General features: G+C 41.7%; 1 protein-coding gene across 1 annotated transcript in view; it reads left to right on the top strand.

The window, feature by feature from the left end:
• Positions 1–25,756, top strand: part of FANCA (FA complementation group A) — a 56,762-nt gene that overhangs the window by 20,913 nt on the left and 10,093 nt on the right. Inside the window, exons 10-29 of the mRNA XM_075009137.1 lie at positions 172–248; positions 891–1,032; positions 1,725–1,858; positions 3,180–3,290; positions 3,732–3,827; positions 3,921–3,980; positions 5,567–5,655; positions 6,213–6,273; positions 6,353–6,402; positions 7,493–7,569; positions 8,424–8,531; positions 12,120–12,262; positions 12,730–12,800; positions 14,542–14,641; positions 15,857–16,056; positions 16,842–16,938; positions 17,893–18,069; positions 18,872–18,945; positions 20,530–20,658; positions 23,902–23,992. Coding sequence (XP_074865238.1) covers positions 172–248; positions 891–1,032; positions 1,725–1,858; positions 3,180–3,290; positions 3,732–3,827; positions 3,921–3,980; positions 5,567–5,655; positions 6,213–6,273; positions 6,353–6,402; positions 7,493–7,569; positions 8,424–8,531; positions 12,120–12,262; positions 12,730–12,800; positions 14,542–14,641; positions 15,857–16,056; positions 16,842–16,938; positions 17,893–18,069; positions 18,872–18,945; positions 20,530–20,658; positions 23,902–23,992 — 2,087 coding nt within the window. The remainder of the gene's footprint in view (positions 1–171; positions 249–890; positions 1,033–1,724; positions 1,859–3,179; positions 3,291–3,731; positions 3,828–3,920; positions 3,981–5,566; positions 5,656–6,212; positions 6,274–6,352; positions 6,403–7,492; positions 7,570–8,423; positions 8,532–12,119; positions 12,263–12,729; positions 12,801–14,541; positions 14,642–15,856; positions 16,057–16,841; positions 16,939–17,892; positions 18,070–18,871; positions 18,946–20,529; positions 20,659–23,901; positions 23,993–25,756) is intronic.

The following is a 25,756-nucleotide window of genomic DNA, read 5'->3' as shown; positions in this document are numbered from 1 at the left end:
TGTGTGAGAAGTCTGCATTTGAATGCTCAAGAGTTGAAAAGGTTGTGAGTAAGTGTCTGAAGTATATCTGGATGCCAGATTTCAGGGGGGTTTCATGTTTTTTGTTCCTTATCTAACTTTAAGTAAAACCAATCTTTTTTTCCCCCCCCCCACCACCCTTGGTGGATGCAGCGTCTGATGCCATTCATATGCAGAGAGAGTGGAGCTTTGCAAGAACCTGCCCACTGCTTACTACCTTGTTTCGCAAAGTATGTCTGTCTCCCAAGATTTGTAAAGGGAACACTGTTCATATTTCTGCACAATTTCTGAAAACTTTCACTGCTTTTTGTATAAAAATCAGTTTAAAATATATTTGTTCCGGTGAGTGTACTCTGATTTTTCTTGTTGAAATCCTAAAAATATACTCTAGATTGAGATGGGACTTCTCAAAATCAGTGCATTTGAGTCTCAAAATCTGGACCCTCTTGCAGTGGTAGGCAATGGTGTGATGGAAAGAAAATGTCATAAGATTTTGTTTGTTCTGATTGATTTTGCACATGTCTGAGAGTGAAGGGAGGAGAATGAAAGTAAAAGCACTAATTTTTCCAGCATCTAACAATAATGAAAAAAAAATAGTGGTGGATGAGGGGCACTTGGATTATTGACTTTGCTCCCACTGGAATAAATGGAAGCATTGCTGTTTGTATCAGGAATAGAAACAAAAAAGCCTAAGGTTTTGAGAAGATGGTGGTGTATTGGACATGTGGTTTTGTCAGAAAATCAGGCAGAAGGGAATTGTCTTGTTGATGAGGTTCTGTGGTATCCTGTGAGAAGAAAACCTTGGGGCATTTCACTCTAATGAATAGTTAGAATTCATAACTAAAAGTAATTCACTTGTTCCTGTCTTCCAGCTATTTGTGGCATTCAGTGCAGAAAAGCTGATGTGTCATTTGCAGCAGATTCTGGAGACTCATGAGGTGAATTGGCAGCATGTGCTGTCCTGCTTTTCTACATTAGTAGTCTGCCATGCTGAAGCGGAGCAGTTGGTTAAAGGTACAGAAAGCTGAGAAACTTGATCGGAAACCTATGTGCTTTGCTGTATCTTGCTTTCCATGTGCTGAATAGTCACTCGTAATCTTAAATTTATAATCACTGCTTTTAGGTGGCTTCAAACATTGTATATAATTGGCTGGTGTATTGATAAAGAAATGAGCAATTCAGGAGCTCTTCTTATCCAGTCAAATACTCTGGGTTTACACCTTGATACGTATGCCACATCCTCTGACTTTCCCATTTCTCAAATTTTAAATTCAGCTAGCTGTGGTTATGTGATATCCCTGTTCATTGCTAATGTGATTAGCAGCATGTTGTAGAGTCTGACTTCTGCCTTCATCTGTGCGTTTGCAATGTGATACTAGTAGTTGGACTCCATTTTTTTCTGACTTTCCTATTGTGCATTTAGTTGCTGTATTCTGTGCAGTGCTTGGAATTCCATAGAGTCCAAAGGTTTTGTTTAATAGCTAAAGTGCCTTTTTATTTTTCCTGAAAAGAAGTTAAGCTCAAGTCCCAAAGCCTCTCCCAAGTTTGAATTATTGTGTTGCCACTTGTCCCTGTTTCCCAGACCTCTTCTATCACTGACAATTGGCTGCATTTATTATATTAAAATATTCCAACACAATTGCCAAGATTTCATTGTTTTTACCACAACTATTTAGTGGTTTTGCTCTATTCTTTGTCTTTTCTAGACCTACTGAGCAGTCTACTGATAAAAGCCTTTGAAAATTATGATATGGAAAACTTAATAACTGCATTCTTAATAGCTCGTCAGGCTGCCCTTGAGGGTCCCTCTGTGTTCATGTCTTACGCTGAATGGTTTAAGGTAAGAATAAATAAGGACTAGCTGAGCATCTTCTCTCTTAGCTGAAGAAGTGTATACAAGGGGGAGAGTTTTAAAAAGTGGGTTGATATAAACCTGAACAAGGTGACCCTCATTTCTGGCAGTCGGCCTGGAGTGAAAATAGAGCGACAATAATTGTGTTCTCAGTGACACTGCATACTGGTAGTCTTCCATATAGCCTTGAATTTACAAATAAATTCTTCTTCAGTTATTTTAGCTCTCTCTGATCTTTCCTTCCTTAGCTTCTCTGTTTATTGGTCAAAATTGTCTTCTCCTTGCACAACGTTTGTTATGATCATGATAATTGAAACTCATTATTAACGTAAGTTGTAAACTTTATAAAGTCGTGTGTAAAATACTCACGCTTACCAAAATATGTAACTGTTGTAACATGTAATATGTTGTAACTGCATGTGTTGATTGGTTATCCTAACTGATCATTTGCTTTTACATTTGTGGTAAATGTGTGCACAATTTAGGTATACAAATTGTTGTGCTTTTTTAAACACACACACAAAATTTGAAAAGTTTGAAAATATATCCTGAAACTTTTGATGGTGAAATATTTGGGATTTATTGAAAAATGAACTGATTTATGTTTTGTGTGATCTTGGTAGACAGGTTCATTATCCCTGTAATGTACATGTATCAGAGCAAAGCTGTATTTACTCTCTGGAGAAACCTGTGCATGTGCTGTTTGTAATCCACATTTAACTATTTATAAATGTCCTCATGAGATAACATGAAGCCAGATTTTGATATTTACTGTTGCAGATGTTCTAGAAGTTGAATAAAAGAGCTGTTTATAAATAATATCCCTTGTTGAAGATGGGATTTCTACACTAAGGCCATGTCTACACTTGCCCCTTTCAAAGGGGGCATGGTAATCAGGGTGGTGGGAGATTACTAATCAAGTGCTGCATATGCATCGCAGCAATTCATTAGGCAAATTCTCCCACGTGGCAACTTCAGAGTGTCGGACTTCAAAGTGCCGGCATGCTGTGTAGCCGCAGGCACTTTGAAGTAGCACGGGCACTCTGAAGTGCGTGCGGCAACACAGCATGCCAGCCCTTTGAAGTTTGGTACTGTGAAGTTGCCACGGGAGAATTTGCCTGATGAATTGCTGTATATGCAATCATATGCATATCGCAGCGCTTCGTTAGTAATCTCCCATCACCCTGGTTACCATGCCCCCTTCCAAGAAGAGGGCAAGTGTAGACGTAGTCTAAGTGTAGCAGAGTGCAGTGGTGGCAATTTTTAAGGCAGAAGGACAGACGGTTCTAAAATGTTTTCCCCCTTTCAGGTTTCCTTTGGGAATGCCAGTGGTTGCCATGGTAACAGTAAGAAGGCTTTGGTCTTTCTGTTTGAGTTCCTGTCAGAATTGGTCCCTTTTGAAGCACCACAATATCTGAAGGTGAAAAGCTTCTTACAGAGATCATTTTCTTGTGGGTCTGTTGCAGACCTGCCCCAGATTTTGTTTCAGCTTATTAAACCAAGGTCACCTGGGCTTTGACTGGCCTGTCTATTATAACTCTTGATATGTCCCTCAGAAGAAGGATCAAGTTTTCTCTACAAAATAAACTAGCAGAGCATTATTTCAGTGCCGTGGCACAGTGAAAAAGAGAGTACCTCAGGAGGCTAAATTTAAAATTCATAAGCAATTTTGTATGAGGAAAGATTTCCTTTGCCATATAACTGGCTTTTCTGTGAGCTCTTAAGCAGGCAATAATACCTTGTCATTGTCATCCCTTGTCATGGGAGCTTTGGAGCTAGGCAACCTGTAGGGAGATGAACCAGAAGTTGGCATTTGTCTACAATCAAAATAGTAAACCTTGCTTTTAATTTTATCCTTTAGGTCCATATTATGCATCCCCCTTTTGTGCCAACGAAATACCGCTCCTTTCTCCTGGAGTACATCACGCTGGCTAAAACCCGACTGGCTGATCTCAAGGTTGGTGGACAGCCTTCTGCTCCACCTGAAAAATCCTTTTCCATCAAAGCATCAGCTGTTCTGAGACACTTATTTTTCTTATGACGCTTACAGGTTGCTATAGAAGACATGGGGCTCTATGAGGATTTATCTTCAACAAAGGAAGATATGCAGGTATGGGACGACTTTTCCAAAATAATTTCCACTAGCTTAGACTTGTTACTGTGGTGACACCTCAGTACAAAGTTGCACTGCAGTATTGGTCACGTGAATAACAATGAAATATATCAGCTCAGTAAAAATTCCTTTTAATTTTGTTTAGCATTTGTTATAGCATCTAGATGACTCACGTTTCAGGGAACTCCTTTGAGGGGTTGTCCACTGACTGTAGTTTTTTTTACAGTTGTGCTTGATTTATTTTGAGCTAGAGTTTTTACCTGGCATTGCTTGTGTCCTTAAGTCAATATTTTTTGGAAAAATAAACAGAATGCAGGTGCTTCATTTAAATCATTTCTCTGAGCTGGGGCTGAGGGCTTCAGTATTTGGGCTGTCCCTGAGAGAGATGACTACTCTAGCAGTTTGGAGCCAGATGAGAAGAGCCTCTTCAAGGCCACTGCAGCTCCCATGGGCACAGCCAAGGGAGGGGCGTGTGTACGTCTCCTGGCTCGAGCAGGTCCAGGCTCGTCTGTCCCCTGCTCTCCTCAGCTAGAGTGAGGAATGTAGCAAAATGTCCTCTGTCAGAGTGTGGGGACAAGGGGAACAGCTAGCAACATCCCTGTACGAACAGAGGGGCCCCCAGCCCTTCCTTAGTGGTACCTGGATGGTGGGAGGCTCAGGGCTGGGGCAGTCTGGGTCGGGATAGGGCGGGGCAGGAGTGCACCCCAAGCCAGCCCTTTCCATCTGCCTGGTGGCTCTCTGTCTTCTGTGTGGTTTTATGAGGAGAAGCAATCCCACTGCAGGCAAATTCAATTTTCTGAATGTAGGGAGGGGTTCAGCCTCTCCCATCTCTGTCCCCTCTCCTCCCCCCCCCCCCCCCAAAAAAAAAAAAACTTTACCTTGCATTAAATCATATGAAAAGGCGCCGCATGCTGCTGAATTTGGTAGTCCTACATCATACTGTTCAGGATGAAGTGTTTTTTGAATAAATAGGCACATAAAGGGAATAGTTGGCTTTATCCTTTTGAGTCACACTCCATTCTGTATTTTCCGTATTTTGGTTGGTAGTGCAAATAGGACAGACTGATGGAAAGTTGAAATAAACAAAGCTGAATTTATTTTAAAGTGGTGTGAAATAGGGTTATTGTCAGTGGTGCCACAGCTGAGTACATTGGTGGTTCGTCTCAGGAGGATTAAATTCTATTTCAAGCTCTAAGTGAAAGGGCCATCTAGTCTCTTCGTCATCTGCATTGGAACATTGCCACAAGTTGTTGCAACTTCACGTGACTAGCAACCTGCTTGAGAGACACCTTATATTACCATAATGGGCATTTTGTTTAGTTCTAGCCAGTGCAATAAAATGAAAATTTAAAGGTTCAACCCTATTAAAAAACCAAAGAGCATGAAATACAGATGATAGAGCCTCCTTACTGGGATACTTGCACTGCTACTTTCCATAGCAGCCTGTTTCACTTATGTAGTTGCACGCTTCATCTCTGTGCTGTAAAAATAAGACGTGTGTGAAAGAAAAGGCAGGAGTGATTTACTCTTTTATGCTAAAGCCTTAATTATATTGTTTCATCCTTGTCACCTGTGTGAGCCAGCCCCAGTGCCAGGCACTTGAAGATGTTGAAAAAGCCATTCGGATATTTGAAAATACGGGAAAGATCCCCACAAGTGTGATGGAGGCCAGGTATGGTACCTTTCTAGACATTCCTCAAAAGATTGTTTCAGGAACATATCAAAGAAAAAATAAGAGCAAAGCTTAGCATGAAAGCAAAGAAGCACTGGAAACAATCTCAAGAAACTAGCAAGAGCTGCATTAATTATATAAGCTCGGGCTATTTGTGCAGATGTTACTCAGAGGACTAAGAAGAACGTATGCATGCAGAAGGGAAGACACCACGTCCATTAAAAGGAATCTTTAGAGGATGATAAATATCAAGAAATGAATGTTTATAAATAGTGTATGGTGTGAGAACCCAGTGTTTAGTGCTATGAATATTACCTGGGAATTTGGACTCCTTCTTCTAAGAAGGAAACACTGCACAGAGAATAATTAACATGGTTATGGTATTTATTTTAAATTGCTGAGCTTTTATGGTTAATAAAGCTTGCTCTGTTTTTTTAACTGAAGCAACTACACTCAAATATCCTCATTTGTGTAGTGAGCAGAACTCACTTCTAAGAACATTAACAAAATTGCTCTCTGTATTTAGTAGTTAATCTTTTTTTTGCTTTCTGTTTCAGTATTTTCAGGAGACCCTATTATAATTCCCACTTTATTCCTGCATTGCTCATGCCACGTGTGGTTCGTATTTTTTCTTGTCCTTTCATTTATATGTTTGTGGGTAGCAAGTGCATTTCTGACTTGGCTGCTTTTGTTACAGCTCCCTGAAGTTCAAGATTTACGCATGGTGTTTATAGACTCCTTAAAGAGGTATGAAAATAAAGCACATAAGGCAAAGGGAGTTTCTGATTTTTCTAGACAGTTGTTGGAAATGTTTGACTACAGAATCGGGATCTGAGGCTCATGCTCTTTGAGAACTTGTTTGCAGAATGGTACCCACATAACCTGTTAGCAGATGGTATGGGTGGGATTTCTCACCCTCAGATACCTGATTTTGGTTGGCAGGTACAATGCCTTGCTGCTGGTGATGAGTTTGCTGCCATGGCAATACTTCAAGGATAGTGTTTGCTCTCTGGTGTTAGGAATAAGGGGCTTTTGAAGACTGGGGGTCCTTTCGAAAGGTCCCTGTTTACATGGGTGGCACGCGATTCAAAAGCAGCACTTTTGAATTGCTGGGGCTGTCGTCATGCTAATGAGGCACTGCATATTGATTGCAGTGCCTCCATTAGCATCTTCTGACCTTGCTCATTACCATGCCCCTTCCAAAAGGAAAGGGCTCGTGTAGACGCAGCTATTAAGTCATTATAGGCCCTGCTGGTATTCTTTAATATAATGTTGTCTGAAACAGTGCTAAATTAAAGCTCACTGGGGAATACTTAATATGCCCCAGAAGGGTCTACATGGATTTATTAAAACACAATCTGTTAGTACACTTTAGAAATCACACCCCTATAGAGGACATTACTGCCCCTTTGAGTACAAGCTTTTAGCTATATGTTAAATATTGAACTGATTTAATTTATCTAATCCTGCTATAAATACTGTAACGAACTTTTAGTATCAGATACTTGCCTGTCAAGTGTTTGGAGATCATACAGCCTTGATCTCTGTCTTGCCCTACACTTGAGATGAGTGCATCCTCTGTTCCATAATTTCACTCCCTTTCATGCAATCTTGCCCGTGTATATTGTATTATACTGCTACTCTCTAGTGTGCAAATATCTTGGTCTTATGCCAGGTGATGTCATAAAACTTGTCAAGTGTAGTGTCAGCTTTACTGCTACTAGTCTGTGGAAAAAATCATGTATAAAATGTAAAATATAGTTATGTGCTTATTTTAATGAGCCTCAACTCTGAATGAGGTTAAATGGTGTAAATAAAAAGAATTCTCTTATTGCAGAGCAGACAAAATCCCACCAAACCTGTACACAAGATATATACAAGCCTGTTGTTCTTTGAAAGAGAAACTGTTACAAGGTGAGAAAAATCTGTGTTTACTTTTAGGAATTAGTTTTAGAGAAATGAGCCAAGATTAAACATCTGGTTTTCACTGATGCCGTTTTAGATGAGATTTTTTTCTGAACCCGAGAAATCAGATACTTTGCCTAATTATAGATAACAGTGATAAGTGATTTTTTTTTATTACTTAGAACAAAATATATTGTAGTTCATGTCTGAGTTTATTAGGGCATTATTTGTATTTAAATATAGTTGCTTGGATAACTACCATTCACTGTGGTGGGTCTTAAGGTGTTTTACCCCCCTCTGCGATCTTGTCAGTGAGCAGTAAGTATAGTACCATCAACACTCAGTATTGAAAATGTTCCTGATAACCATGGCCCATAAGTTGTCCTCGGAACAAGATAGAAATTGTTGGTATAATTTCTCTCTGCATCAGACTGACTCTTACCTGCCTAACAATAAGGATTTTTTAGTAGTGGAAAAAGCTTCCTAAGGAGGGTGTAGAATCCCCATAATTGAAGATTTGTAATTACCAGTTTGAAAAATACTTGTCAGGGATGGTCTAATTTTACTTGCTTCTAAATCAGTGTAGGAGGCAGGACTTGATGACTTCTTGATGTTTCTTCCAGCCCTTCATTCCTGTCTTCCTAGAAAGAATCTTACAGAAGGAGGTTAGGGATTCCCTGTCCCTTTGGAGTTTTTTAAGAACAGATTGGACAAACATCTGTCAGGGATGCTCTAGGTATACTTGACTGTCTCTCAGTGTGGGGAGATGGATTAGATAATCTTGCAAGGTACCTGTCAGCCCTATATTTCTAGTATTCTGATAGAGACAAGTGATATAGAGCACTTCTCTTCTATTTATATAGGTGGATCAATAGAAATAGAGACCAGCTATCTCAAAGAACCTGTTGAACAGCTGAAGGCTGAGTTGGATGAACTGAGAATGCTGATCACAGACCAAAGCAAACACGATGGTATGTAGCAATTACATTTAAAGCTCACACAAGAGGCAACAAACCTCATTGCCAGCTCTGCCCGCATATCTACACCAGCAACACCATTACAGGACCTAACCAGATCAGCCACACCATCGTGGGTTCATTCAGCTGTACATCTACCAATATAATTTATGCCATCATGTGCCAGCAATGCCCCTCTGCTATATATATCGGACAAACTGGACAGTCTCTACGTAAAAGAATGAACGCACACACATCAGATATCAGAAATGGCAATATACAAAAACCCGTAGGAGAGCACTTCAATCTCCCAGGCCACACAGTAGCAGACTTAAAAATAGCTATCCTACAGCAAAGAAATTTCAGGACCAGACTCCAAAGAGAAATTTCTGAGCTACAATTCATCTGCAAATTCGACGCCCTCAGCTCAGGCTTAAACAAAGACTGCGAATGGCTGGCTAAATACAGAAGCAGCTTCCCCTCCCTTGGTATTCAAGCCTCCAGATCAACTGCTGGTAATAAGCCTCACCCTTGCTGACTGAGCTAACCTTGTTATCCCCACCCTTGCTCTGGCTTATTTATACCTGGCCCTGCAGATTTCCAAGACGAGCATCTGATGAAGTGAGTCTGTGCTCACGAAAGCTCATGCTCAAAACTTTTCTGTTAGTCTATAAGGTGCCACAGGACCCTCCGTTGCTGTTACAGATCCAGACTAACACGGCTACCTCTCCGATACAAGAATGTGGTTAATGGTAGCCAAACAGCAGTTGTGCTTCATGCCAAAGGTAGTTGAAGACTGGAGCCTTTGATTCATATAATTTTTCCAGGTTTGATTTTTTTTTTTTTTTTTTTTTTTTTTTTTCTCCACCTTTTTTTTGAGAGTGCCTAATTCATTTCTGACAGTTATTCATTTTAAGTTAAACTCTTAGTCAGTAAAGATCCCTAAATAGCTCTTTCATTTCCGTCAAAAAATAAAGTGGCCCACCAATGTTCCCTCTGCACCTTTTCCATCCACGTGGAAAATAAATGTTGTTATATGCCTTGACTCGTGCAGATGTGTGCCACCAGCAGAGAGACATGCTGCTGGCTGAGGGCGCTCTGCTTAATTATCTGGGCAGCATACGAATCTCTCGTGCCCAAGTGCTCAGCTTACGGAGAACACTGGGGCCCACCTCCCCTCCTATATTTGTGTTGTTAACAGCTGTTAAGCTGTGTGGTGTTGGAGACAAGGGAGCTGCCATTGAAATGCTCTCCCTCTGATGGAAGATGAAATACGATTCTTGTCACGTCTTTGACGGGCATTAAAGATCTTTTCTTTTTTGGTGGGGGAAGAAGAAACAAAGTTAATCATTGTGTACTGACTCCTTCATTCATGCCATGCTGATTAGGGTAGACGATCATGGCCCTCCACCACTGTGTGTTCTGGAGCATCTCCACGGCACTGTGGCAGTGCAGCCATGAAGTGATCCTATCCAGTATTGTCTCACATTGTCTACCTCGTCCTCGCTTTCCATTGTACTTTCCTGTCGTCACTAAATTTTCAAGTGCAGACTTTCTAATTACATGGCCTGTAAATTTTACCTGCCTTGTTCTTATCCCATTTAACAGTGTTCTTTTGCTGTTGGCTTCCTTTAAGACAGACTCCTTCGTCCTTTTGGTCGTCCATGAGATGCACAACATCCTTCTTAAAAACCACATTTCTGTGGCTTCAACGTACTTCTCAACTTGTTTACTGACAGTCCATGATTCGCATCTGTACACGAGGATTGGTTCTACGTAACATCGCAGCTCTCTTTTCCTAACCTCCAATGACAAACATCTGTTTGTGAGAGTGCTTCTCATTTTCTGAAATGCTGCTTTCGCTTGAGCGATTCTGCATTTCACTTCAGTTAAACGCCTACCATCAGATGTGACTTAGGATCCTAAGTACTTGAATTTAGTCACTTGATGAAGAACTGTTCCATTTGCTAGTATCTCATATGTTGGCAGTACCTTCATCTTCGTAATAACCATTACTTCCATCTTCGAGATGTTCAGCTTGAGTCCCTTCAGCTTGCTTTCTGTATTCACAACGTTAACCAGTTCCTGAAGATCTTTTTCACTTTCTGCTATTAAAACAGTATCATCTGCATACCTCAGGTTGTTGATGTTACATCTCCAATGTTTAATCCTAGCAGACCATCTATTTTGTGCATTATTCTTTCACTGTACAAATTAGAGAGATCAGGTGAAAGAACACAACCTTGTCTCACTCCTCATTTTTTCTTCACATATCTACTAAGGTTATTTCTGACCCTGATGGCTGCTGTCTGTTCCCAGTAGATGTTTTTAATTATGTTTTAATTATTCTCAAATCCTTCCCCTCTATATCCAGTTCTTCCAACAGCTTCATCATTTCTTCATGTTTTACTCCGTCAAATGCTTTCTCGTAGTCGATGAAGCACAAATATACATCCTTTTGAACTTCCAGTGCTCTTAAAATGTAGATTGTGTTACCCGTACCTCTGTCTTTCACAAATCCACATTGTTCATCAGAGATCTCAAGCCGTATTTGATTTTTTGAATCCGGTTCGTAATCTTCAGAAGAATTTTGGTCGTGTGACTCATGAGACTGATTGTCCTGTGCTGTTCACGTTCAGTTGCACATGGTTTCGTCGGCAGGGCAATAAAATGTGTACTGACTAACATTCTTGTAATCAATAAAGTAAGTTCCAATCTACTATAGCACTGTGAGAACTACTACAGAATGCATAGTGGATAGTCCATTGCCTACACAGTCACTTTGCTTGTGCTGTTATCTAAAGTTCTTTGAGATTCCATAAACTATGGAAATACATTTTATGAAAACAATTCTAAATTTATAAAATTGGCTTTTTCCTGGCAGTCAGGATGGGTGGTCAAGCTTTTTTCTTTTATGGTGAAATACGTCATTCTAGCAAATAAAGGAAGATGAAATAAAACACATTGATTTGGAGAACAGTATATAAAAGTTTGGTCATTTAAAATTTTGGGTTTGAGTATTTACCCCTTAAACATCATAGTAATTTATTCCTAAAGATGCAGTTATGCCCAGCATTCTACAAGCGGGTTGGCAGGAACGTTTGAGTTTATTTTGAAGATGAGAAGGTCTCTAGTGTATGACAGACTTTCAAATAACAAAATTTACTTATGTCAGGATATCCTGCAGCTGAATTATTTCCTTACAGTTGAGATTTGAAACTCCTGGAGCGATACTAAAGAGATGCATGGCAAGGCAGTAACATGTAATCCATTGGTCTGAGTTTGATATGCAGGAGTTTCATCCACTCCTTCGTTCTAAGCAGCTTTTTTGGGTGTTTGCAAGCCAAAGGATGCAATTAATTTTGCATTTTGAGTATATCAGGAGGGAAAATCTTTTGCTGATTTTCAGGATTTTTAGATAGTGTCCGGTGTGAATCTTTAAATGCAGAGAGTGAAGAATACACTACTTCCTTTCCCCCTTATATTTAAAAATTGACATACATCAAGCTTGGGAATTGGTGTGTTCTGTTAATTCCAGGTCCTTTTCTTTTTTCACGCTTGCCCATTTTGGTTTGCTACTTCTCTTGCTGTTCTTTCCTGCAGCTGTGCCAGCCCATATTGCCCTGATCTCTGAGAGACTGAGGACTGTCATGAGACGTACCAATGATGAAAATGAAGCCACAGCCTTCGATTCTCGGATCCAAGTTAATATTTGTGCTCCAAAACTTGAACAGCAGGATCAGTGTGTGAGTACTGTTGAGCCTGAAATAATAAGCAAATGAGTCAGTTGAATAAATGTAAATACATGTACAATACTTACCAAAAGCTGTCTTGTCTTTGAAGAGAAGTAAATTTATTTCCAATCTGTGCATCTTGCATTGCTGTACAGATAATATAAACCTATATTTAGCCCTTCAGAAGTGTTGGACCATCTGGTGAAGACACAGAGGTGTGTACTGTGTGCTAAGTAAATCTTTCAGATGGGATATGCTTTCTTTACAAGATCTGCACCTGGATGTTAATTTGGAGTGATATAAAACATTTCTGGTTTTATAACACAGACTTTGATTTGTGTCTTAGTACAAGTGTTCTTGTATACCCATTATAAACATTAACATTTTAAGTTTGTTTGGGGAAATGTGTTTGTATATATACGTCATAAAACTCAATCTAGACACCAGAGTAGAAATGAATGAGATGTCTTTCATTTCAGGTCATTGATCTTTTACTGATGTCCTTTTGCCAGAATCTGATAGCTGCTTCCTATTTTAACCCTCCTGAGAGGTAAGATGCATTCTATACATGTGGGCAGGTCAAACCTGTTTACTGCCCCATAATACCTGCATTGTGTGTGGGTCTGTGAAGACACCCTTGTTCAGATGTGGGATATGTTATACTGACCTTTTCAGGCACTTCTATCCTGAGCCTCTGTGGTGCAAAAACTAATAGATGGGAATAGACGTACCATGTGCTCTCCAGCTATCACTGAGTCTCTTCTAAAATAAGCTGCCCACTATGTGATTGCCCTTTTAAAATATTCCATTATCTACTGCTGCTTTTTTGTAGCATTAACGCTACACTATTTTATCAGAGGGGTAGCTGATTTAGTCTGTATCTTCAAAAACAATAAGTCCTTAAGAGTTTGCGTCTTATTGAAGAAGAATTTTCAGTCTGCCTTAGAAAGAGAAGCTGCAGAACTCTCTCATATTCAAATTTGACACATTAACATGTGGTTTGAACCGGGATGCAAATTTTCTGGGACATTATAGGGGCTCTTTTGCATACTTGGCTTAATCTAATTCTTGACCTTCCTCCCCTCCCCCCACCGCTCTGCTCTCTGATTTGCTCACCTTGATCATTTTTTTTTTTTCTGATTCGTCAACTTTGATTACTGTTTTTGGTTCTCTATGCCTTAAATATTGAGTCTGTTCTGATATGGCTATGGTCCGAAGAAGTGTGTCTGTCCCACGAAAGCTCACTTAATAAATTATTTAGTTAGTCTTTAAAGTGCTACTTGACTGCTTTTTTGTTTTAACAAGAAGTCCTCTGTCACCTTATAGACTAACATATTTTGGAGCTTACACTGTTAAGGATGGGGTGTGATTACTAAAGGTTACTACTGAAGCAAAGTTTGTTTTTTAAGCACTTATTTGAAACAAATCAGATCACAAGCAAAATGTTTTATGCTTTAGTTGCAAAAAGCAAATAAAAGGTCCTTCTGAGTTATTTTGGTACAGTCAGTGCTGCTCTGTGCTTGGGCACCCCTGCCATTAGCCTCATGGCCATCTTCAGCACGACATGGATGAAGCATAAAGCTTACTGCCGAGGACACAAGATCAAGAGAAGACTAAAGCATTTTGGTTTTTTGGATTTTGATCTAAACCTGGGCATGCCTCACTATAGTTCAGAAATTAAATATATGCTTGAACTGACAAATGGAAACTGAGAGTAAGACTAGGTTTCCACTGGGCCTTATCTGATGCGCTTCTTTGCAAGAAGAATGCAGCATTTGCTTGTGTGTGTAGTAGCAAATTTTTGTAAATTCTAAGGTCAAAATAATATCTTAAAAAGTAACTTCGCTAGCAGCTTACATGCTGCCTACAATCCTATCTCTAATGGGGCATATTTTTGGCAGCATTGCCATGCTCAATGGCTTTGCAACAACAGTTTAAATAACTGTCCTGATAGAAGACTCCTATGCCTGCAAGAGTCTCCTCTGTCCCCAGAGCAGCCTTCCTCTTCTTCAGGTCCCTCATGGAAATTCTTCTTTGACTCTATTGTAAGTTACTTGAGGCCGAGACCTCCTTTACATGGCATGTAACACCATAGGTGTATGGCACTGTATAAACAGCAGTTGTTATGGTGCTGAAGTGATTATTTTGATGAAGTGATAGTTGGGTGACATGTTTACACTCAAAGGTGCTTCAGATGCATGATGATTAACCATCTCTAAATCGCTATTTTATGTTAAAGGTAGCAGTGACCTTTGGCAGTAACATGATTCCATGCCTTGTGTCTTCTGTAGGCAGGGGCGCTGTTTGTCTCTGTTTGTGAAGATGATTTGTGGACAGAGATATCTCTTACCTGCCCTGTTGGCCAGGATCTGTCAGCTTATTTATCATCAGGTTAGTTTCCCAACATAAAGAAATGGAGGCTAACTATGTGCTAAGGTCTGCTTGGGCCTCCTCTCTCCACAAGTGTACTGAATACCTGTCTGTAGTGTGCTGTATGATGGAGGGATTTCACTAGTTTGTAGCTTTCCGAAAGAGCTCTCATTTTTAACAAACTCTTCAAACCTGGGCTCTGAAAACACAAACTCTAGTGTTCCTGCAGCAGTGTTAACTTGGCCATGTTGCACGTTCTTGTGAAGCACATTTAACAACATGAGCTGAAATGTATGAATTTTATATGCATAAGCAGAGAAGGTGTAATGTGGTCAGATTAACTCTTGTATTTCCAGGCTTTTAAAGTTTTTAACTATATAGCCTTCTTAATAGAAACGTGTGTATTTAATGTGTAAAAGGGTGAAGCACTGACGTTTAATTCAGAAGCAGCATTTGCGCATTAGATATGTGGAGTAAATACTGTATCAGCCTCAAGATCGTTTTTCATCCTCTGATTTTCATTCTGAGCTGGTGAAGGTAGAATTATGTGCCTAGTAGTTTTTCAGACCGCAGTTCAGTTCAGTTCAGCTAAATTCTGTGTTGCATCTCTCAGGAGGCACAGAACAGAAGGCTTGTCCTAGGAAGAGGCTTATGTCCTGGCACTCCCATATGGTAAGGGCTGCCTGGGGGAGGCAGGATAGAACTCTGTTCTAGAGCCCTTTATACTGCCATGTGTTCTATGCTTTAGAATGGATGTAGTTCTCAGGAGCTGTTCAAGCTCCTCTGTTGGAGCGAGGTAAAAGGGTTGTAATGTGGCATTTAGTATGGAATTACACATCCACCACTGTTACCAGCGTTTATCACCTTTTTAGGACCGTAAGTCGTGGTGCAAGATCCAGAGCTATTCCTTGTGTGTGTTAAATGCTATAGAATCTAAAATGCCGTTGGCTTTTAAAATTGTGCAGTGGTGTAATTTATAGTTAGTTGTACCAAGTTACTGTTATAGAAGTCTTATTTCTGCTGTAGAAGTAACCAGAAACAGCTTCAAAATTCCTGACAAGGAAGCGTTTTTGTCTAATTTAACTGGTGCTTTCCATCTGCTAAATTGCTCCTTTGCATTGAACTAGTCATTGGATAGTTGCAGTATTCTGCCCCTTGATTAGTTTGAGGTTTAGCTGACATTTACTGCTTTATTACAAGTGCTATGTGTCTTCTCATTTATTCATTTGGCTGCAGGGTCCTGCTCTAAATGATGCTCATGTTTTAGGACTATCTGCCTTTATGATTCATTTAAATGAATCCAAATCTTTGATTCCTGAAGTGGATGTTGAATCCAGAGTTCCCCAGGTTACCTCTGCAAAAGGCCTTTCAGTCACAGAGTACTGGAACCATTTACTGGTGTTCCGGACAGGGGAGTCCTTAGCCTTCTGTCTGAGGTGAGTTTCTTCTTTCCTCATGTACTAGGTTTCCCTCTTTGTAGGGGTGACTTGGGCTTGGCATGGGCAAGGATCCTGTCATGCAGTAGATGTCCAGTAGGGCACCACTTTCATCAGGGGCCCAAGTTATCATTTAGGTTTAAAGATGTTGTTTGAAAATTAAATTAGAAGTAGAAACTTTAGACCAGATGCACCTTAATGTTGCCCACCATTCGGGTGTGTAAGAGTTTTGGGGGGAGCCCACGGATTGCATCTAACTGAAGCCACCATGTGGCGGTGTAAACCACAGAGGTTCCAAATCCTGCTCAGCCTCTCAAAGATTAAGCTTTTTTGTTCTTGTGGCCTTTGCAGGCAACACCCCCATATTTAAAATTTGGATAGCTTTAGGTCAGCCCTGAATTACACAAAGTTGGGCTGCAGTCTTTCTCCCAGGCATATTAGTGTCATTTTATTCCCCTCTTTTCCAGACGTCCTGTGTCAGCTATGGAAATGATAGTTGTAGTTTCTTTTATAGCCTTGTTCTTTACGATCCATTGTCAAAGCTTGCACCATGTTCCAATGTGATTACATAGTTTGACCAGGCGGTCCCTGGATACCACTGCAATTTTCTTTAGACCATTTTGAAGTATGATATAACTTTTTTCCCTCCCATTTTCCTCTTGCTTGACCCTGGGCTCTCCTGGATGGAAAGCAACAGCAGTTGAAGATGGGGCTGATATGACCAAGGAGCCAAACCAAATAACTGTGCTGTCTCTCTCACTCTTCCTCACCCCCGCCCACCTCAGGTTTTGTACTGCAGCAGTGGCTTATTTTTTGTGCAAGTTTCAGTCCCTCTCTCGTGATGATTTATGCAACTTGCTTCCCTCTGGCCTTATAAAAAAGGTAAACATTTTAATGAAAAAATTTTCACTTATTAAAAAGGTAGTGCCACTGGAACTAATGGCAGTATTTATCCTGAATTCTTTGCGGGATGTGCTTTTGATCTGTTCTTATTCATTCCACATGATATACAACGACAGCTACCAACTCTATTTGCTTTTCTTGTTTCCTGATAGAGAATTGGACTGGTTAAAAGTCTAATACTACAGGTTAAATCTCTCTAATCCAGAACTCTGTCGTCCAGCAAACTCTGTAATCTGGCATGATTTTAGTTAGCCAGACAGCCACTTATCATGGGTGTGACCGAGGTTCCTGTGGTCCCATAAAGTTTGTTTCCAGCCACCAGTCCTGGCTCCTAGTGTTCTGTGCTGTTATTTAGCTGTGATTTACGTCCCTTAAGAGCACAGTAGGCAGTGGAAGTGTTGGTAATGTGCTAGAAAATATTGACCTCATATCATCTGTGAAAGTCTCTTGTCTGGCACCAGTCCTGGGCAAGAGACGTTCAACAATCATATTTTTGTCCCCAGTTCCATGATTTTCTTGATGTAGACCCGCTTCCTCCACACACGCAACCTATATATATATATTTTTTTTAATATTGGATTTTTGTATCAAGTCGCTGGGTAGTGTCAGACAGTTAAACCAATGAAACAGACACATTTTAATTCTAAGTTAAATCTTGGTCTGATTAGGAGGTTTATAGAGAGAAGGTTAACAATAATAGGGCTCCAATTCAAATGAATAGACTCATGGACTCTTGTGTTTATAGGGACTGATTTTTTAGTGGCACCTTAACTTTGTTACTATTTGTGCAATCGCATTTTTGGCAAATAATAAAATAAGGTTTTGGCAGTGTGTCCTTTTCTGTTGCCACACTCGCTACTTGACGCAATTGGGTACTGCACAGGGCTTTTTCCATGGATGGCAATGTGTAAGTTTCTACTGTCTTCGTTTTAGTTATGGTATCTTGTGCCCCGGCTGAGTTTAGAGGCTCGAGGAACAGGCCCTGAGGAGGACGCACCTGAACTGTCCTGGAGGTTCTTCTCCTGTCCCTCTGTAAACTATGTGAAAAACAGCCTCTGTTTATGGAAGCAAACATGCTTTCAAGAACTCTTGAAGGAGAAAGCATTCCAGGTAATACTCCTACCATCATACCATAATAACAACTTTTCAGATCTGCACATATCAGCATATCTTTCCTTGTATCAATAAAAAATGGGGTACAACTTGCAGATTTATTCCTTTTAACTCCGCTTGGGAATTCATCTGATGTGACAATTCTTTTCATCTAAACAAAAAAGCAGTAAAGTAGCACTTCAAAGATTAACAAAATAATTTATTAGGTGAGCTTTTGTGGGGAGACCCACTTCTTCAGACTTTTCATCTGTTTTGTCTTTCTGTTTTTTCATTAAAAAGCTTTTGTCTTTAGAGAAGTCATAGGCGATCATGAATGGAATATTAAGTTTATTTCACATGGTTAAAAAGGTCAATAAAGTGTATTTCCATGTATAACATTTTAAGACTTTGAACAGAATGGGTTTTTATTTGGCTGCTTTACTTACAGATATTTTGGAATTATTTTTGTTTTCTCCTTTAGTTTATCTGTTGCCGTATGTTGCAGACTGGTGTCTAGATATTGAGAACATGGGCACATTGCAAGTGTTTAAAAACACATGTGCCTGGTGGTTTTAAGAGTCTTTGAAAACTATTGCTGGCTTGGTTTGGATTTCTTGCTAGGAGAATGCTCCAGGTTCAAAATTAGTTCATGTGACAAAACGGGAACTGATAATTTCCTGTGCTGCTGTCGTGTGTGAGAGGGTGATTGATCGCAGAGATTTTGAGGGGGTGGCTGAGTTTCTTTTGGTAAACTAGCCGTGGAAGTCATGCTTCCATACTGGTGAATTCTTTTATTGTGCTGAATCTGTTTTTATCCCAGCTGTCTTTCCGAGAGTGGCTGCTGTTTGAGCTAGAAGTGCAACCTGAGAAGGATATCCTTTCTGCTTCTGAAAGGTAAGTGCAGAATGGTCCTGTAAAAATGGAAAATTGTCAAATGCTTTTCGAATTCGGTGAGAAATGTGAGAGAATGTCCTAAGCTTGGAGCTTGATGACAATGTAAATAGTCTGGCTTAAGGCTTGAACTGCTAATGAGCTCTGCATTTCAAAGAGCTTAAGGTATGTTAGAAATTGTGGATTTGGCTTCCCTCTAGGAAGCTATCCAAGGCAGGATCCCTTTGGTAATCATTAAAGGGATAAAATAGGGGTCAGCAGCCCCCAGCACAGGTGTCAAGAGTGGCACACAAGCCAGTTTTCATCAGTATGCGAGGGGCAGCTCAGCCCTACCCCTCCTCTCCTGTGCTGCTGGGAGCTTGCTTAAAGCCAGGCTGCCTGTGGATTATGCAAAAGACTAGCTAATGCTACCATCCACCAGCTAAACCGTAAAGCTCTGAATATTAATGAGTCTGTAAGTAGGACTATTAGTGACTTTTTAAAAAATATCACCAGCGCGCTCAGACCATACATGGGGGTCAAAAGGTCAAATTTCAGCACTCCGCCTCAGAGAGGTTGCTGACCCTGGGATAGAGAATTAGACAGAATATCTTATTGGCTATATATGAATTCCTGGTGTGACCACATCTTGACTACTGTGTGCAGATGTGGTCATCCCATCTCAAAAAGTTATTTTGGCATTGGAAAAAGTTCAGAAACGGGCAACAAAATTAGGTGTTTGGAGTGGGTGCCAGAGGAAGAGAGAGTAAAAAGTTTGGGACTTTTTGTCTTAAAAAAGGGAAGACTAAGGGGGATATGATAGAATTATAAAATCACAACTGCTGTGGAGAAAGTAAATAAGCAAAAGTTATTTACTTATTCCCATAACACAAGAATACAGGGTCGCCAAATGAAAAGAGGTAGCAAGTTTAAAACACAAAAGTATCTCTTCATGCAATACACAGTCAGCCTGTGGAACTTCTTGCCAGACAATGTTGAGGAGGCCAACACTTGAACAGGGTTCAAAAAAGCACTAGATTGATTCATGGAAGATAGGTCCATCAATGGTTGTTAGCCAGGATGGGCAGGACTGGTGTCTCTAGTCTGTTTGTCAGAAGCTGGGAACAGGCAATGGATGGATCTCTTGATAATTACCAGGTCTGTTCATTCCCTCTGAAGCACCTGGCATTGGCCACTGTCAGAAGACGGGACACTGAGCTAGATGGACTTTTGGTCTGCCCCAGTGTGGTTGTTTTTGTTCTTAACCTTTGGCCCACCACAGAATTTCACTAGATTATTTTCTGTCTCGACCTTCCGATGCCCAACAAAAAGAGGAGATTGCTGCAGGCCAACCTGTAAACACTGTGTGCCCAGCCTCATCACGTCTGTGTATTAACAAATCCCTCAAAGGAACTGTTAGTTTTTAATCTGTTCCTTTGGGGTCAACGCTTTCTGGTGTAGTATAGATTTATCTCATATGCTGGCTAGTATGGTACCTGTTTCTGCCATTCCATTTGCTTTGGTGTAGTTTGTTCTCTTTAACACAACGGAGAAGAAGCACTGTATTTATTTTATATGAATCCAGTCTTCCAATGTTCAATTTTGCAGGCAGGACTTCCATTACTGGGCATTATACCAGTGGTATCTTCCAGCGTCCTCTGCTTCTGGAGGCTGTGAAGGAGACCTGGAAAAGGCATGTGGTATTCTTATTGATACAGTTCTGGATTTCTTCCAAAGGTACTTTATCTCACATGATATCACTTGCACAGCAGTGACTGTTTTACTGTTAATATGGAAAGTAACAGGGTAGAGCAGCGTTTGATTCTGTACACTCAGCATAGTTAGGGAGGGTGCTTATACTGGGTTTTAATGCACACATAGAACCACCTAATTCTAGCTGTGTCATTGTTCTGACTTGAATCAGTGTTATAGAATGTTGCACCTCGCTCACTTCCTCATAATGGGTATGTTATGTGTGTCTGACTATTTTATATGCTATAGATGTCCACGTCTATACAGTGTTTGGGTTTTTTTTTTTTTCCCTCCAGAACTAATCTCTGACTTCTAAGGCTATGTCTACGCTACGAGATAAATTCCAATTTAATAAAATCCAGTTTGTTGTGCTGGGTTTTATAAATTAACTTTGTAGGGAGGTGAGGATACTTAAATTTCAAGTTAGTGCTCCCACACTAAATTGCCAAACATCAACTGTTGCAGCAGTGCATTTTGGGAATCTATCCCACAGTTCCCTCAGCCCCATAGCATTCTGGATTTTTTTGCTGATGTAGTATGGGGAAAAAAATGCCTCTCAAGTAGTCGCGGGTATGTGATGTCATTTTCCTGCATTGCATTGCCCCCTTTCTCCTCCTGTGGAAAGCAAATGGCCATTTTTGCAGAAGGAAAAGTAGGGAATCCTGGGGAAAGAAAGTCCAAATAGGCTCTCTTCAGAAGGTGACTGAACCATGTTAACTTGCTGCTTTCCCCCATTGAAAGATCACCTTTGCATTAATCCCTTTAGGTATGACTTTTGCCTGATCAGCCAACTAGCGTGCTGGGCAGGGGACTGTCATACTGCCCTGGGATCACCCAGGTGACTGTGCCATCTCAACTGGTCCCTCAGCTACTTCTCCCCCTCCAGCCCCGAAACCTCAGATTGCCATGAACGTCATCTCTGAAAATATTACAGGAACAGATCAGTGTGTGGTATCTGTACCCTCCCTGTACGAGGAGGGGTGGGGGATGTAGTTGACAGGGTACCTTTCTGCCAGCCCCCAGGTGGCTGCTGCCCCACCAAAGCATGGCAAAGACCAAGCTCTCCAGCTTGTGGGGCCTGTGAGGGACCAACCAGTCTCCTTGCCTTCCCCCCCAGTGATAGCCAGGCGCTCAAATCTTTGCTGCGGGAGGGGTGGGTAGAGAGACTTCCTCCTCCTCCTCCCCCCCGCATTCCACCCCCAGGCAACAGCCAGGCCCTGAAGACCTTTCCCACCGTCGGAGCCTTCACCATGTGCAAGCAAGAACATGGTTTTGTCTGGCAGCATGATCTGCACTGCACCACAGACGTGCTTTTTTGGGTCAGGGGCTACCAGGTGATGTGGTTGGATGGGGGATGGACCCTGACTGCATGGCACCTGTGGGGGAGCTGCGGGGGAGCTGGCCCAGTACAAATGTGAACCACCGAAAAGAAGTTTCTTTGCCTCATACAAGCATTGCCCCCTCCCCCACCCCACCCCCAGCCTAGCTGCCATGTTGTACGGTGGGATGTGAGCTCGCACCAGTGCTGAAAAAACATCTCTGCCTCTACTGCTATATCCTGTGCAAGGAAGAAGCCACCATCCCATGTTGGGGCTATTTTTTTTTTTTTGATGATAAAGAAATGAATTCAAAATGGCCCCAGGTGCCCACTTCAATTTCCCAGGTTTCCTGGTGCCGAATTCAAATTTGCAAGAGTCTTGTTACTTACTTCCTGCACTCTTGGAAAGCAGCGGAGAGGGAAGTGGCCAGAGCAGACAACCGTGGGGCATTGTGGAATACATGTGACACACCTGTGGAGGCCAGTAAAGTCGATGCACATAAATGCCATTTGCACATCAGCATTGATATAATTGTTGAAATTTGGACTTGGCGCTATGCCAACTTGCATGGTCAGTGTAATAATGTTGACCTTAGCACTCCCGAGCTCAACCTAATCGTGACATTGTACAACTGAGCAAAGTGCCTTAAAATTGACTTTATCATGAAGTGTAAACATAGCCTAAGTCAGCCATCAAAGTCTGTTACTGTATGTGTCTATATGAATAATGCATACATTCCAAACCAGCACCTGCCTTTCCACCATAATTAAGGCTTCAAAAAACCCTCTGATTTTATAAAATCTTACGTTAACAGTTTCATGTCATAAATAACCATTAACAGTTGAATAAAAGGTGCTTTCTTCCTCAGTACTAAACTACTTAGTATGTAGTCTTAAATTGTGGGCATCCCAGGACACTTCCGTGGCAACCAGTATAATCTCCTCCTGTGACTATTGCTGAGATGGAATTCCCAAAGGCTGCTGCCGGAATTATTTGAGTACAAGAGACAGACCTCTTCCCTCTATTCTCCACTGACCCCAACTCACAGATCTTGCTATTCGCCTAGTGTCCTGTCTTCTGCACATTAGTGTCATATCTCTGGTCAAGTTGCTCTTTCCAGGACATGTGCATCCTTTTCAAGTGACAGGCCCACATATCCACTTCTCTTTGAAGTGGGATTCTGCAGTCCAACCACTGTCTCCAGGTTACACCTCTGAGGCTGCCAGCTATGAAGCCTGTGGTCAGTAACACTACAGCAGCTTCTCTAAAACCAAGTAAGATTCATTTTGCCCAGGTGGTACACAGAAATGAGAAAAGCAGATATAAAAATAACAAAGCATAGTGTCTTAACTATGCTTGGCATTTTCTTCAGACCCCTTGGTAGACATAACTTGGTGTGTCTCATTCTCCCTGGGCGCTAAGTTACAGCGTGCTTGCTGCAAACCATGGCTCTCATACAACTCTATCTGGGCTTCAGCCTTGCTGATTCTATGTCCCTCTGTCAATGTCTGCTGAGCTGACCATTTTCCTCCTCCCTTTCTGCCAGCACATTATTTTTAAATCCCCCGTAGTATCTTTTGGTCTCTTTCCTAGCCTTGGGAAGAGAAAATCATACTGATTTGGGTGGTGGTGGTCTGATTGGTACCCACTTCAGAAACACTTGCTGAACAGAGAGACTGCCTTAGCTGTGTCATATTCTTCCAGGGTTTCTTTAACTGCCTCTCCTTACAGCTTCCTTTTGATTTCACTATATGCATTCAGTTCAGCATAAAGATAAAATAAAATTGAAAAAGGAAGCAATGTTACATCGTTAGTGAGAACTAATGCAAACACTTTCCCAATGTGTTATAGGTAGTGTCACTGAGTACATGTAACAAGGTTAGTCAGCAGGAGTCTCTCTTAATTCCAGGTCAGAGCTGAACAACTGTGGCCACTTGGAGACGTCGGAGTTTTGCATTCACAAAGGGACAGTCAATCCTGACATTCTCTGTAGATTACAGGTGACTTTTACATCATGCTATGGATCCATGAATTGGCATAACAGAATCCTTTCTAGACTGTCGGGTACAGGAGACAGTGCTCAGTGCTTAGATATGATGATGATTGATGTTCTTTATACCCCAAAATAGAGCCAATAAGAATATTGTTTCCAGTCTTTACTGCCGCAGTGTCCAATATGCAGTGAACGGAGAAGTGTATTGTGGCGACTGTAGGTTGGCAGGCTCGGGTGGTGGCTCCTCGGGTGCCATGCGGTGGCGGTGGCTTGGAAGCTCAGGCACCATGTGGCTGGCTCGGGGGCTGCACAGTGGCATGGCAGCTCCTTGGGCACCAAGCCACCCAGGTCCAAGCGGCACAGCCCCGAGAGCCGCGCAGCAGCCAGGGAGCCACTGTGCTGCATCGCCACCTGAGCTGCCTCACCAGCTCTTGGGGCTGTGCACTTGGGGCTGGGTGACTTCGGCAGCACAGCTCCAGCAGTGGCTCCGGTGGGTCTGTGGGGACAGGGGGTGTAGGGTGCCTGGCTGCGGGGCGGAGGGGGACGCAAGTGGCAATCGTGTGTCTTCCTTTTGGACACCACTGCTTTAATGTGTTAATTCGCATGCCCTTAAGGCACTAGACAATGGTGTCCAAAAGCAGGATACGTAATCGCCACATTCCCCTCCTCCTGCCCCCTCATCCGGGCACCCTACCTCCTGCCCCTGCAGCCTCACTGGGGCCGAGCCACCCAGCCCCAAGAGCTGGTGCAGCAGCTTGGGTGTTTGGTGTGGTGGCTTCTTGGGTGCTGTGGCTTTCGGGGCTGGGGAGTTCAAGCACTAAGAGCCATGCAGTGCGAACTGTCTGAGCCAGGTACTCAAGCCGAGAGCCTTTCGAGCTGCTGCCGCAACGCTTGTTCCACCAAACGGTGAGGCGTGTATGCAGAGAGCACCCTGTGTGTGCAACTCTAACGAGACACTTTATGCTGGCCATTTCGCCACGTGTGCGAACGCACAGCATAGCACTAGAACCATTCGGCCTGCCTTGTAACAAGCTGAGAGACGGAAACAGAGCTTCTGAAAACATGTAAGCAGCCAGTCTTGAAGCCGAGACAATGGCTGCTGGCATCACATGCTGAGTTACTTTCAGAAGTGGAATTCTGTTATAAAAATTGATTTGGTAGGTTGCTTCCCTCACCCCCCCTTTTGTTTACCAATATACCAGCATGTAGGTCCTGATGTGGAGAGAGAGTGAGTCCCAAATTAGCCTTGTAAAGAAGCAAGATCTCCATTTTCTAAAGATTAAGTGAGCTCTATTAGGTTGGTAGCGCTTCTATTTTTATAATTAGTTGTCAATCTAGTCAAGTTCTCTCTCTGCCTGTAGCTCATTGGTATGTAAAGGTACAAATAGGTCTGTCCACTGAAAACATCAAGGAAACTAACTTCCAGTCTGATCCTTCCTGATCTCACTGATCAATACAAACAGGATGGAACGCACATCAGCAGTTTTGGAGAGCGAAATGTAATCCATATAGCCAAGTAATCACTTCAGGCACTGAATAGTCAGTAAAACTGCGTGCCACTGAAATTGGGGCATGCAAAATATACTCTACTAAATTTGTATTACTCTGAAGTTTGATTCCCCAATGTGCCTCACAAACCCAAAATCTAAAGAAACTAAGTTCAGAAGAGTAAGTTGAAAACTGCACACTGGACAGATGTAACATTCAGAAACATAAACTCTCTCACTTCATGGGTTATTCAGGGAGTTCCATCACTTCATAGTGTGTTTAT

Source organism: Carettochelys insculpta, chromosome 14 (genome assembly GCF_033958435.1).
Source record: "Carettochelys insculpta isolate YL-2023 chromosome 14, ASM3395843v1, whole genome shotgun sequence".
NCBI classification, from domain to species: Eukaryota; Metazoa; Chordata; order Testudines; family Carettochelyidae; genus Carettochelys; species Carettochelys insculpta.
Note: the sequence above shows the minus strand (reverse complement) of the source record. Positions and strands in the feature narration are given on the sequence as shown.